Source organism: Peromyscus leucopus, chromosome 2 (assembly GCF_004664715.2).
Source record: "Peromyscus leucopus breed LL Stock chromosome 2, UCI_PerLeu_2.1, whole genome shotgun sequence".
NCBI classification, from domain to species: Eukaryota; Metazoa; Chordata; class Mammalia; order Rodentia; family Cricetidae; genus Peromyscus; species Peromyscus leucopus.
Genome location: NC_051064.1, coordinates 71,433,768 through 71,448,816, shown reverse-complemented (window position 1 = coordinate 71,448,816; position 15,049 = coordinate 71,433,768). Strand labels below are relative to the sequence as shown.

The 15,049-nt window shown below is 42.3% G+C and overlaps 1 protein-coding gene across 1 annotated transcript in view; it reads right to left on the bottom strand.

Moving 5' to 3' along the window:
• Positions 1-6,726, bottom strand: part of Grin3a (glutamate ionotropic receptor NMDA type subunit 3A) — a 188,544-nt gene extending 181,818 nt beyond the window's left edge. Inside the window, exon 1 of the mRNA XM_028861233.2 lies at positions 5,125-6,726. Coding sequence (XP_028717066.1) covers positions 5,125-5,823 — 699 coding nt within the window. The 5' untranslated portion in view covers positions 5,824-6,726. The remainder of the gene's footprint in view (positions 1-5,124) is intronic.
• Positions 6,727-15,049: the final 8,323 nt, after the last annotated feature.

Below are 15,049 nucleotides of genomic sequence, written 5' to 3'. Positions count from 1 at the left end.
ACAATAGATTTACCCATAGTACTTTTCATTTTCTCATTTGGTTTATAAAACAAATCATAACACTAACAAACACTTTTGATTAACAAGAATAGATGCTCAGAGACAGAGTGACTTGCCCAGGATTATGTTGGCCATAAGATACAGGAAGATTAGAGATCTCTTTACCATTATTTCATAGTTTTTGGCCATTTTTCTAAAGTGGTAGAGATTTGACTGAAGTATTCATAAAACAAAACCTCAAAGCACAAACCTTCATGGTGCCCTCCGCAACACTGGAAGATACAAAGCACTAAGTATCTCGTCATTGATATTAGTGCTCAACTGTCATTGAGTTATAATTAAGTCTAATGTATAATAGTCAAATAAGATCAAGACCAAATATATTTTTTGTAGACTTGCTGATGTTGGTGTAAATGCAAAGACAATAAGACAGACTAATTCCTCAATGGGTGGTGTCTGCTACTCTCTTCTGCACTACTTATTTAGAGAAAAACTTGTATAATTAAGAAAACAATTTATCAAATTATCAAATTAATAAAAGTCCTCTGATTTTGATGAAGAATCCTAAAAAGATTACTACCAGACAAAAATTTTGCATCACTTGATATTTAAATGTGAAATCACTTTTCAAGTTGCCAATAATTAGGTGCTACCAGCAGCCATTTGTTAGGAAGCACAGAAAAAATACTTTTCTGGGGTGTGGAGTGAGTGCTATGCTTCACATAGAGCAGTGGGCCTCAACCTTCCTAACGCTGTACCCCTTTAGTACAGTTCCTCATGTTGTGGTGACCCCAACCACAAAATCATTTTTGTTGCTACTTCATAACTATAATTTTTCTACTGTTATGAATTGTAATGTAAAATATTTTGAAGACAGAGGTTTGCCAAAGGGGTCATGACCCACAGCTTGGGAACCACTGTCATAGAGCAAGTCAAAGAAAACCAACACAACTTAGAGCTAGTGTTTTCAAAATTAGTGCCCTTTACTAGTCCTCCTAAGGACAGAAACATGTTCTGGCCTTAAAGCCATGCAAAAATGCTGTTCTATTAGCCAAGTTTTTAAAAAAACACAAAAACTAAAACAAATGAAAACAAACAACCTTAAATCCTTAGCTTAGTATTGCCAGAGAAAATGGATCATCTAAAATCCTAACTTGTATGTGGAAATAAACATAATGATTAGCACCCATGGCTAATGAGACAAACGATGGTTGGTTAACTCAACTAGAGTTGGAAAAATTAAGGGATGGGGAGATCATTTCATGAATGAAGTGCTTGCCTTGAAAACATGAGGGCTTGAGTTTGATTCCCAGAACTACTGGTTTGAAAAGCCAGGTGAAAACTGACAGATCCCTAGGACTTACCAGTCAGCCAGACTGGCTTAATAGGTAAGGTCCAGGCCAGTGAGAGCTTTTGGATTAAATATTTAAAAATAAATAAATAAATAAATAAATAAATAAATAAATAAATAAATAAGGTTAGTGGTTTCTGAGGAGGCACACCTTGGACCTCTACATACACCTGCATACATGTACATGTGTATGTTTAATGTGTATGGGTGTTTATACATGTACACATGTGCACACATGCAGTTGGGCAGAGTGGTGCAATCACATTTGAAGCTAATGTACTTGGATCTAAGTCAATTACATTACTTCATTAGCTCTGGCTAATGTAAACCAATGTGGCATTTTAACATTAGATATGCATTTTAGTAAAGAATGTGCATCTGTTACTACCTAGCAGGTGAAGTTTTAGGCTTAGCTCTGAAGAAAATACACAGAACCCCTAGAAGAAAAAGTACCAAGGGGCGGGGGAGGGAGAGAGAGAGGGGGGAGGGAGGGAGGGAGGGAGGGAGAGAGAGAGAGAGAGAGAGAGAGAGAGAGAGAGAGAGAGAGAGAGAGAGAGAACTTTCAAAACTCACTGCAATTTAAATGTGAATGGAACTTGGTTCATGGCAACATCATTATTTGAAAGTCACAGCAACGGAATTCAGAAAAAACTGATCTCCTAAGTAAAATGGGTCAGCCTCAGGCAGGAGTTTGAATATGGTGGTGAAGTAGGAATCTTCCAGGCTAAACTGTACTTTGACCCATTCCATGTTAATCTTTAATTACATGGTGATAATAAGCAAATGCTTTTCAAAGTGAATAGTTGGCTCACTTTGGTGATTCTTCCTTGAAGGAAATTAGAACCTTCCTAGCTGGTGACAAATGCTCTCTACTTATGTTTTAATATTTTTTTTTTGTAAAAATTTAAACATTTATTTGTTAGTATTTAATATGCATGAATGTTTTGTTTGCATGTTTGTCTGTGTCCCACATGCACGCTTGGTGCCCACAAAAGCCAGCAGAGGGCATCAGATCCCCTGGGACTGGAGTTACAGATGGTTGTGAGCCTCCATGTGGATGGTGGGAATTAAACCTGGATCCTCTATAAGAGCAGCTACTGCTCCTAACCACCTAGCCATCTTTCCAGCCCTGTGCTTATGTTTTCAATCAGAAGAACATTGAAATAAAACTTGAGTTTTGACCATCTCATTGATATCTCCTTTCACTCAATAACTGTGGTATGATATAAAAACTATCACTCATTAAATAAACCTTTCTATGAAAAAAAATCAGCAACCTGAGGGAAAGTGAGAGGACAGCTGTTGCTGCTTCTGCTCTGAAAGCAGACTGGAACTGTTTGCAGACATGGCATGCTTTTGTTTTCCTTGGCTGTGTGGGTAAGTCTACTTTCTTCTAGAATACTTTATTCAGGCATCAGATAATCAACAAATGAGGTCATTGTTCAGTAGGCTCCAAAGACAATGCCTAAATTAAGCTGATTTTATTTAATGTGTAAAATGACTTTGACATCTTTTTATATCTAGAAGGTCTTTTAAAAATATTACATCAGTATATTAGAGAAAGGCCCACTTTCCAGGAGAAGCCAGAGGAAGAGTAGCTATTAATTTTGCTGAAAGCAAAATTGTGCTCGTATCCCAACACTGCATATTACAGTGACTTGGCATCAAACAGAGAATTTTAAAAGTGGAATATTGTAGAATGACACTTAACTGATATACTAAAAGTAAGGTAAGGCAAGTTAGATATGTGTGAATTTAAAATGCAAGGGGAGATGGAAGGAGAATCTTCAGTGGGACAAGCTAGGTCTGAGTCCCACAATGATCTTTACCTTTCATGATGTGTACCATGAGAAGACAGTGAGAACAGTGATTTAAGACATAGAAGTTAACGCGCATGGCTGAGTATTTACTTTATAGCCAGACTGTAAGTGCCTCCCTGGAGGACTTCATTCTCAGAGTGGCCTTAAAGCTTGGAAGCTCACTAATTCTAGACACTGCTTCATGTTTTTATTTTTTCTCTCTCTCCCTTGTCTCCCTCTTTTCAGTGTGCTGTGAGCTGCATGCATCCATCATGGAACACAGTTTCCCTTCCAACCAAGGAACACTAATTTGGGGAGAAATTTCTCGCTATTTAAGAGTCCTGCCAAACAATCTGCAAATGGGAGGGAGTTTGGTGACTGTGACCGTTATTGGCAACTCCTGAAGGATTAGGTAATAAGGAAGCAGTGAAGAGCAGCCAGTGTGCTGACTCCTGCATTTCATTAGGTCTGCTTCTGCATATGTATTAATAATGGTGTGGCCTGTGAATGCAATTTTTTGTCTATAACACTTTGGCCACTGGCAATGTTGTGCACCCTTGTTTCCTGTGCCTTTTCATGAATGCTGTGTACAGCCATTCAGATTCAGGTAATAGAAATATTTTAGATAACAGTTAATTAGCCTGCATTCTGCAGATCAAATCTCTATAGCTCTTCATTAAATGCAAATTGCCTGGGTAACTGCTGAAAGGAGCCTTTTCTAACAAAAGAAAATGTTAGTATTCCCCAAGTATTTTAGACATAGATTTTATCCAACTTCTCACTTGTACATTCCCTTACTCACTTCTATCTCAGCATATGGACCAAAAATTCGAGGCAGATTTGAAATATCTTGCCAACCAAAGGACAGAGTTATAATGATGCTGAATTACAAATCTTCTGATGTCTAGACTCTTACTAGCCCAATGTTCATCTAATCCCAGAACTTTCCTCAGCTTTTCAGTCTCTAAAATGGGACCATTTTCATTCACTGGTCTCCCAATATCTTGTAGAAGATGGTACAAGTTGGTATGATGAAAGCAGGCTACAAAATGCAGGGAGCTTCTGTTGGTCTAAAGACCTTGTGTTCTTTTTCACTGTCAAACCTCCTCAGTGTTACTTGTCAACACGTACATACACAGATAGTTTCTTTGTTGAAAATATGTTTAGATTTTTTTCAAACCCCCCCCACAAACCCTAAACTATTACTTGTTTATTTTTAAATAAAGAGAGCAGAAATGTGCTCAACACAGCAACTACATGTCTGGCCTCTGAGCCCACATCATAGAATGAAGACAGGGACAAAGAATCCACAGAGGGGTCTCCCCATCTGCTTTTATGCTCTCAGTAATTCCAGTGGTTTCCACTATCAACACTGCCAGCCACTGTTCTTGACCCGTGGCTTCTCTGCTAGTTGCACTTTTAAATTGAAATTTTAAAAGGAAGTCAGAGGGGTGTGCTTTTCCTTACACCACAAAGCCCCAGCACGCCTCTGGAAGAAGTAGAAAAGAGCAGCTGCTGCTGTTTTTGTTACAGGCTTTCTGACTTCCCCATGGGAGTTTAAGACAGTGAAGAGTCTGGGGCCCCACCCCCATCCTTTACTCCAGTTTGGAACCCTCGATCGCTGTCCACGGTTCTGAACCTCAACTTTCAGGTGTCTGGAATCCATTAGATTTCTCTCAGCTTGTCAAAACAAGACACCCCACCCGCGCGCGCGCGCGCCCGCGCGCACACGCATATGATGTCTACATTCTTCCCTCCACCCACGACCCCTCTAAGTTGGCATTTTATTTCCGTCTGAGTTTAAAATGTCATATTCTATTTCGACTAAAGTCCTCCAATCTACCACCTAGGGGCATAGTCCAAACTCAAAGGTTATCATAGTTTAGAAGCCCCATGCTTCCCCCACACTCTTCCTCCCACTCTGGTCCCGACTCCCGGCAGCGCACATCACTCCACGCGCCAGACTCTTCTCACCTGACTCTCCCGCGGAAACTCGTGGCGCACTATGCTGAGCACTGGGATGTGCAGGACAGAGCTGACCAAGTCTAGCTCCATCATCTCGCCCTGGCTCTGAGGGAAGGCCAACAGCGCGGACACCCCCTGTACCACTACGGTGTGGCACACGCTCTGCAGAAAGGAGAAAGGGTCACTGCTCCATGGCGAGCTTGGGGAAGAGAAGGGCATAAGTGGCAGATCGCCCAGGCCCGCCTCAATGGCCATCACTACTTCCAAAGACAGGTTGTAGGGTAGTAGACCTTCCACACGGTTCAGGTTGTCCACGGCGAACAGGAGGGCATCTCGCGGCCACAGGGTCTCGGCCCCGGCGCCCTCCCCGAGCTTCCGGGAGCCAGGCGGACCCCGGCCGTGCAGGGCGCTCCCCAACCAGCGTGCGCCTTGCGAGGGCGCCGGTGGCCGCCAGGTCCCCGACTCTGGCTCATCCCTCTGGGCACCCGCCCTGCCGCCGTCCTGAGCGCGGTTGGCTGAGCGTGGGGCCGTGGTCCAGGGCTGCAAGTGCACCGCGCCCACCCTCACCGCGTGTCCGATGCGCTTGAGGATCTGGCAGGGTTGCGGGTGCGATGAGGAGCTGGGCACCCCGGCCAGCACCAGTGCGCAGGGCGGCGGCAGCAGCAAACAGACCCTGCTCAGCAGCCACCACAAACTCAGTCTCCTCATTACTGAGACCCGCAGGGAGAAAGCGCGCCCCCTCCTGCGTCCGGCTGGCCCCTCTGCAGCCTCCGCCGGTGGTCTCCACCGCCTGAGGTCTCCGCCTCCAAGTCCGGAGCGCAGCTTCCCTAGACACAGTGAAGCGGTCGCAGGAGCTGAACTGGTCCCTGGGCATTCCAAGTTGCAGCCTAGCGGACGCCGGGCTGTGTAGGATGCTGTTCACGGGTTCCTCCGCCTATCATCCTCCTTAAGCACCGCAGGCCGGCGGGCCAGCGCGGGTCACCCGCGGTTTGGGCTCCGGGTCTCTGCCCACCCCATCTGCAAGGCGCCTGGGGCACAGCGTCTGGCCCCACAAGAAGCCACCAGGCTTGCAAGGGGGAGGCAGTGACAGAAGAGCGGTGCTCTCACTTGGCTGGCTTCTTTTCTCTTGCTGTTCAGTTCAGACGACACCTCCTTATTTACTGGGGTGGCGGAGGAGAGGGCGTTCACGCCCGGGGTGCAGAAAAGCAGCAGCTGAATCTGCTTCCCTTCCCCGCCGGCCACCCTTTCGCGGGCTCCCCCAGCGCCTGCTTCATTTTCCCTCTTTACGTCCTCTCTTCCTTTCTCTGCCGGGCTTTTCGCCCAGGCGCCACCTCCGTGGCTTCCTCGGAGGAGCGACACAACTGGCCAGCTATGGGTGGTTCTGTTCGGAGCGCCAAAGTTCTCCCCGCCTCAGCCGGCGCCTCCCTATAGCCTAGCCCTGGCGCCAGCCTGTCGCTTGGCTGCGCTAAACGCCCACTGATGGTGAGATTCTCCTGCCGCACAGTCCCGCGCCCCTGCAAAGTCCTCGCCCCTCAAACGCTGCGAGATGTTAGTTGGCTCAATTCCCTGTGGTGGATGAGCGCAAAGACCGAGCCCGGGAGAATTCTGAATTCCGAGTCGCTTCAGAGAGATCTGAAACCCAACTGAAACCCAATGGGTCACAGGGACCGGTTTAAAGACACTGTGACTTTAAGGAGCTTTCCTTGGAGACACCACTCTAAAGGTTTTTTTTTTTCCCCCTCTTTCCCCTAGTCCAGGGTATTAAAACAAGAATTATTTACACATCTGATTTTGTCTAGCTTCTTTGGCAGAGGAACCTTTGCGTTTTTAAAGGGGTTGTTGTTTGTTTTATGGGGTCCTCAGAATAAAAATAAAGTGGATTCAAAGCAATTCAAGAAATCAAAGTAGGGGCCAGAGAGATGGCCTGGGGGTAAAGGCCTTTGTCACCAAGTCTGACAATTGGAGTTCGATCCCAGGTTCTACATGGAGGAAGGAAAAGAACTGACAACAGTTAGTTGTCTTCCAACCTGCATGGTTGTGCTCCACCTGCTCACACCCATCCCGGACACAAAACCAATAAAATACAATAAAAATACTTTTAGATTCTGAAAAACATTCACCAGTCATCCCTAGTATAAACCAAGAGTATCCAAGTAGTAGTTTCTTGTGAGTTATTTCATTTATACAGCAATACAGAGGTCAATGAGTCCATTATCTAAACTTCCTCTCCATTGAACAATCTGACATTAGAAGACAACAAAAGGGTTATAGGAAGACTTGTGAATGCTTCACAAATAGTAAATTGACTTTATTTCATGTTATAGGATCATTTACAAGGAGGGTGGGAGAGATAACTATGTGGCAAACAGCACTGATGAGCAACAATTCTGAATCCAGTACTACCTCTGAAAAACCATGATCTCGGCAATTTATTTGACCTGCCCTTGCCCTGTTGTTTGGATCTGCTAAATTATTATGAAAAATGCACCAAGCTTTTATCTCTAAATGCTGTTTGGATTCTTGAGCTCAAGTTTCTCTCATGCTTTAAATTTTGGGATGATGAAACTCTAGAAAAAAAATGAAAAATCTTGGGAAACTTGCAATGTGAAGACTGTTTCCCTCAGCACAAAGTAAGTTTGGCAAGACTTGGGACAAAGAGCTTCCATAATTGGGAAATAAAATCAGAATAGGGGCTAAATCAGAAGATAATAAGCCCCTCCTCCATCTTGAGGTCTGTCAGCAATCTCCCTTTGTCCCAGAGGACCCCAGTGCTTGAGATACGAAGTACAGTATAGAATGTACAGTCCTTGCATGGTTCAGAGGATCTTATCTGTGCAAGTAGGAGATGTACTTGTCTGTGCTGGAGTATGGGTGCACCAAAGAGTATGGCAAGCCCTTTTATGACTGTGGCTCAGAGCAGCAATCCTTAGGACATGGCATTGCAGGTGTGTGCAGATGGAATCTCTAAGGGAGTAGCTTGGCCTGACTGTGAGATGTATAGTGGATTCACTTCTGGCATCAGGTCTCTCACAAGTTCACCATGACCTTGAGAGACTGGCGAAAGAAGAGTGGGTGATCAGCAAATTTCTGAGGTTAGTACTTCTGGAGTTCCTGACACAGCTGTGGTGGAAGCTTGTGAATACTGAGCAAAGGGGAAGAAGAGCTCTTCCTTTTCTGTTTCCTTCTATGATTTCATGGTCCTTTCAGTTAGAAGTCATTCTTTGTGTGTGTGTGTGTGTGTGCTCGCGCTATTGCGCAGAGGCCAGAGGTCACTTTCTGGTTTTGTCCCTCAAAAGAAGTCTAGTTTGTCTTTTGGAACAAAGTCTCTCACTGAGACCAGAAAGTCAATGACTGGGCTAGGATGGATGGCCATGGAGATCTCTGTATTCTCCTGTCTCTCTTTCTTAGAATTGATATTAAAGTTGCAAACCACCATGCCATGCCTGATTTTTTTTAAGTTGATTTAATTCAGGTGCTTAGGCTTCAGTGACACTTTTCTGCCGAGCTTTCTCCCCAGGCTCCATGCTATTCTTTTTCTCTGCCTTTCCTTTGTCACCTAGTTCTCTTCTCTTCTCACTTCTCGTCTCTGACATTATTCTCCCTTTTCTTATCTCTTTCCTTTCTTCTTCTCTTTTGTTTTCATGTGTAAAAGGGTCATCATTTTTAAAACTCTTTCATCATTCAACAATCAGTTAATAAAACCTACTGTGTGCAGGTATGACTGTAAGGCTATCTTCAGGATAAATAGATTCTTTTCTCCTTCTTAAACTAAGATAGTTAATTTCTCAACAAAGTGCCAGCCCAGAGCTTCTGAAAAAGTGTGTGTGTGTGTGTGTGTGTGTGTGTGTGAGAGAGAGAGAGAGAGAGAGAGAGAGAGAGAGAGAGAGAGAGAATAAAGCACACAACTAAATACACATAGGACATATTGTTTAGTGCTCAAGAGATTTAAAAAAAACACCAAAGGAATAAAAATGAAGTGTTGCTGTGAGTGAGTTGTGATTTTAGACAGGAAAGCCACGGAAAAACCCTCCAAGAAAGTAACTTTTGAATAAACAGATAAAGGGCAGTAAGGGGGTGATTTGTGTGAATGTTTGTAGCGAGGATTCCATAGTGGAGGAAACAGCAATTGAAAGGGTCCTTAGGCAGCAATGTTTCTGGTGTATTTGAGCAAGAGTGAGGGGCCCAAAGTTGCCAGAGCAAAACGACTCATAACAGCCACAGTGGTGGGTGGTAGGAGCAGAAAGGCTGGAAGGAGGAGGCAGACAGCAGAACACCAGCAATGGAGTTTGGCTTCAGAGGTGTGATGGCAAGAAACTGAGCAGAAGAGTGACAGGACTAATTTTTTGTTTTCTTTTGAGATAAGCTCGTCTTCTGTAGCTCAGGCTGGCCTTAAATTAAGGCAACCCTCCTGCCTTACCTCCCATTCCCAGTGCTGGGTTCACCATCACATGACACAATGATGACCAGGACTAATAGAACAGGAACCCTCTAGGTGTTCTTTTCATAGTATATGGAAGATAGGTGAAAGTAGAAACCAGGATCTCAGATATGGGGCAGTTGCAGTAATACACCAGGGAGAGAACATTCTTGCTAAGTCTAGCAGTCTTATCTGGCTAATATGATCATTCCCCTTACAACATCTGGGAAATTAACTTTAAGAAACACTGAGTTACTGACCAAGTTACCACTCTGTGAGGGGCAGTGTAGCTTCAGCTTTGGAGGTGCCTCCCAGCTGCCGTGTTGGTAGCAAGTCAGACCTCAAGTTTCGCTCACCCAGAGAAGACAGAGCTTCGTTTATTATCTTATTCAAAATGAGAACTACTGATCTAAGAACCCGTGTCAGAAGTCAAACAAACAAAACAAATCCAAACGCTCAGTTTAAAATGTGTTCTGTGCACATCTGTGCTTTCTGGTGCCAATAATGGCTGTAACGGAAAGCTGCGACATTCTGGATGTAGCCCAGGAAAGGCTCCAGTGAAGGATGCTGTGGAGATTTGGAGTTGGATCTCTTCTCTGCAGTATTTCCCTGTGGGTATGACATTTAGCCTCCCAAAGCTGGAGTTTCCTCCTCTCTATGTTGGTTGTGGTGACAGCTCTTGACAGTTGTCTGTGTAGAAACAGCAGCACGCACACTCCTGCAAGCCTCAACTTGCATGGAAATAGAAGGTTTATTGGCATATTATGATTTTTAAAAACTATTCTTTCCTTACCCCCCATGCACTGAAAAATTTCAAAGTGTCTCCTCCACACCTGGTTTTGGTGGTGATGGTATTGTTTTAAATAAAAAAAAAAGACATTTATTTTAAATAACATGTCCCCAATTTTAAGTCTGCCTTTTATAACTTGTAGGGTTTTTTTTTTTTTGTTAAAATGAGGCAGGAATAGTTGAATAACAGTAACAAGTCTGGAGTATCTAGAGCCAAATGACCCAAGTTGGAGAGGGTTAATGGCAAGTCAGGGCAGAGAAGCAATGAGGACATAGAAGACAGTGGAGCTCATAAGGGACCTTGGTTTCTCTTCTGAGTAGGATGAGAAGCAAGATCAGGGGGCCAGATCAGAAGAGACAGTTGCATGTAAGAGAGGTAATTCTCTTGCTGTGTCATTAAGGCCAAGGAATGGGGAATCAAATGAGAAACACTGCTCAAGTCATCACATGGTGAGGGTGAGGGGCTGTGTAGCTTCAGCATCCTAAGTTCATTCTGGCTGTATGATTGGAAACAAGGACAACCACGTCTTAATATCTGGATGAAAGCCTGTGCCTATCCATTGATAATGTATAGCTCCTACTCTACCATCTTCCACACCAGCCTCTCCATTGCCAATCATTATGGTTTATTTATGGGAATCTTTCATAATAAAAACCAGCAAACAACAACAAACAAGTAGATACTGTAGAGAATAGGATAATAGAATTTTAGGAGAAACAGACCCAGAGGGTTCATCACTCAAGATCTTAATTGTTCTTTTCTTATTTTCCCAATGGGAGAAAAAAAACACTCTATATGATACCTTATATCATTAATATCTTGTATCATTGTCCTAATCTTGACAATAATCATTCTTATTTAAAATGTAAGTAACTTTCTTGATTATAGGACTATCAGCACACCATACATTAACATAAACCATTATATCATAATTATTGTAAACTTACTATCTTATCAGGAACATGGTGATGGGAAAAGAAGGCAGAGTTCATCATACATTATAAAGGAATTCGGGATAGGAGAGATTTTAAGGGGATTTTCAGAAGATTTCAAGAATTGTGAAATCATCATTATTTTAGAGGGTTTTAGTGTGAGTGACTTCTACATGCCTGGAATATTCCACAGATGATCAAAGTAGGATCTTGCCAAAGGAGTTTTGAGCAGCCTGAGGGATTGGAAATAGGAAAAAAAGAGAATTAGACCCTAAGGTAAAGAAAGGGAAGCAAATATCATTCATCTTGTACAGTTGAAAAGTTTTGTCTAGGCATTAGCCTTGTGCTGCAGACCATGGAGGAAAATGTCTTCTCAGAAACACATGATTGTCTATCCACAGGAAGCTAAAGGCAGGCTGTTTCTTATCTGTGTATCAGGAGGGGCCAGTAATGTTTTACCTGTGAGCAAGAATGTTGTAGTGTCCTTGTTTTAGCTGTCAGGGTGGGTGTGTTATCATTTCTTAGAAGAGGGTGGCCTTTTTGACACACACCAGGATTATAGGCTGAGTGTTTGGATTTTCCAGTTCCATTCCTAAACCCCACTACCAGGAACTCAAGTGGGCTTCAGGAGGCTAATATGGTGGTCTCTTTTGATCTCTCTCCTTCATAATGATCATTCCAATTCAATGCTTCTTCAAGTGACTTACAGAATTGCTGCAGGCCGCAAAAAAAATATATGAATTAGGATTTCAGCTGATTATGACAAGCTAATATTTGGAAGAAGCCATGGGCCTTCCAGAGGTCAAGCTGAGGCTCAAGGAGTCTTGGTGATATTGGCTTTCGATTATTAACTGTTTCCTGCTATAAATTTCTCGTGTGCTACTGTAAATTTTTCCATCATTCATTGGGCACAATTTCCTTTCTACTAATGGAATATTTAGATAACCTTCTGTGAAGTAATGCAGCCAGATCCCTAGTTTCAGGCCTTTCTGTCATTATCATCATTAGCAGCATCCGACAGGACCATCCCTGGACAGACCAAAATATCTTATCATAGATACCTCTGTATTCTCTCAGAACAGACTTAAGCATACAGACTACCTGTTTGAGAAAGTCTGGCAGATGTGCTAATTAAGCTTAACTTTTTCCTTCTCAAAGTCTTATCTCTAGTTTTAGATCCACCCTTAACAATTAACTCAGAACTAAAGGGTTCCACCTTACAGGTACATCTAGCTGTGACAAAAGTTGCCTAGTGACCGAGCACACTTGCCAGAAATGGTGGGGGCCGAGATAGCTTGGAGAGATAAGGGCCAAAGGGATAAAAGGCAGTTTTATTTTCAGAAGAGGATGGAGAAGGCAAAAGAGAATGGAAGAACTAGATGGGTAAAAACTGGAGAAAATAAACTGAGATGGGGAAGAACTAGATTGGAAGAGGACTGGATTGGAGGAGAACAAGATTTGAAGGCTAGAGGAACGAGATAGAAGATGAGGAAGAGCCATATGGGGAAGAACTAAGTGGGTAAGAATAAGATGGGAAGAATTAAGGACATGGGAAAGAACTGGATGGGAAAGAATGAGAGAGAGAACTTAGAAAATTATAGAGAGGAACTAAGGATGAAGAGGAACTAAGATGGGAAAGAACTAGATGGATGAGAACCTAGATGGAACAGAATTAGATGATGAAATTAAGATATCACATAGGGGGAGCAGCATATAAATGTAGAGCGAAATCAGGCAAGAAAGGAGCTAAGTAAGAGAGCAAAATAGAAGCCGTGTAGAGGGAGAACTGACTCAGAAGAATAAAGTGCATGGACAAAGAGTATCATGTATGTAGAGTCATTTCATATCATCAAAGATTAGATTATCAGCTGGTTGTAAATTCTTCCCGGACCCTAGGAGGGGACTATGGAGGGGCTGGACCCCAATAGTCACTGTTACAGAATGAAACTTGACCCATTACATACTGCAGCATTTTTAAAGGACTTTCCCATGCCCAGTTTGTAGCATAAGCTTTATAATTGTAGCCACAAGGTTGGTACTTTTCTCCAAAAATTTGCCTTCATGGGTCTCATGCTTTGCACCTGTAAAGCATTTCAAGTAAGACAAATTGATTTCCTTTCATTAGAAAGAGACTTTAGGGAAGACTTTCAGAAAATGTTAAAACATTTTGAAAACTTTGTAGTTTTACAGATTTTTAAAAATCTTGAGTGACATGCCTGCTGGGTGTTTTACATACATGATTTCTTTATTTCATGAACACACAATTATTATTATTATTGTCTATATGCTGAAATTGAGGGTTGGTGAAATGGAGTCATTTGTTAGTATTGGAGCCAGATTAGAATCTTTCTAATAAAAATTAGAAAATTTTATGTTCATTACATCTCCACTTTCAACATGAATGGAGACATGAAGGGGAGGCCTGACTCATGGAATCATTATGTGACTGGAATACTGGGGTAGCTACAACCACGGAACCATTATCTATCAGAACACAAAAATGAATACTTTAAAGCTTTTAAAATGTAAGAAGATATTGAGAATAGTTTCCTTATTGCTTAATACTACACAAATAGGCACTAGCAACTCACCCTGCTGGGGATGAATAGACTTTGGCTGTGCAGTGTGTGACCATTTCCTGACACTACAATTGATGCCGGCAGAAGGAAATTCCATCAGTGTGTCTAGTCTTCTGAGGGCTGAAACACTCTTTGAAATAAAGGTTAGTTTTCCAGATATTGTTGTAGAATGTGAATGAATTTTTTTCTAAATTTTCAACACTGTACATTTTCATTTTAGGACACTATCACTGGGGTTCAAACTCAATCTGCCTCACCACATGTACAATAGTTCTGTCATTGCAATATCCACAGTTGAGAGGAGGCATAACCAGACTGAATTCATAGTAGTTAGTAGCTAATTGCTTATGACCATGTGAGATTCTACCAAGATCTCAGTGGGAAAACATCATCACCCATTACAAATGCCTGTCTAAAGGGACTTATTCGGATGAGGTAGGATGTAAACAACAACAATAACTGTAGTGTTCTGAAATAGGATGACAACTCTCTTTTGAAGAGCTTGAAGCATTATTTTGCAGATTGTCCCTCACTCCCAGCCACATTGTCTCTAAGGTAAGAAGAAAGTAGACATATGAGCATATTTATATGTTTTTAAGTTAGTGATGAGTAGCTGATACCTGAGGTAGTCTGTAAGTGGTAGACCAGGATTCCATAGCTAACAGCAGACACTGAACTAAAATCATGCTTCTTTCATAGCAGGGAAAACATGGAGGCAACATTGCTGCTACCATCACCAATGAAGGAGTGAGAATCATACAGGATGATGTTTCTTCTCTTGTCTGCTGCTACACAAGACTTCAGCTTTGTTCTGACATTTAATGCTATTAAGATGAAGGCTGAATTTTTTTTCTTTTTTTATTCACCACCTATTTGTTTATAATGGTCATCTCTGCCTTAACTATTCCTGAGTGTTTTTTTTAACTGAAAGACTTGCAGATTCCTCTGGTCTTAGTAGAGTTTCTTCTGAAAGTCTTCAATCTTCTAGTGGGTAGACTGTCATGTTTCTACGGAGTTTGGAAAATGGTCTTTGGCAAATCAATCTTCCTTTTCTATTGTACCAGCTATTGAATCTTCTTTAAGTTTCTTTACTAACTCCTCAATGTTTTTAAGATCAAGCTGTGATTTTCCTGGTTTATCAGTCTTTCCATTGTAGGGTTTAAATTTTCTATTATGTTTTCTTCCAAGGTGGTATCTTTCCCAGTGTCAAAACATA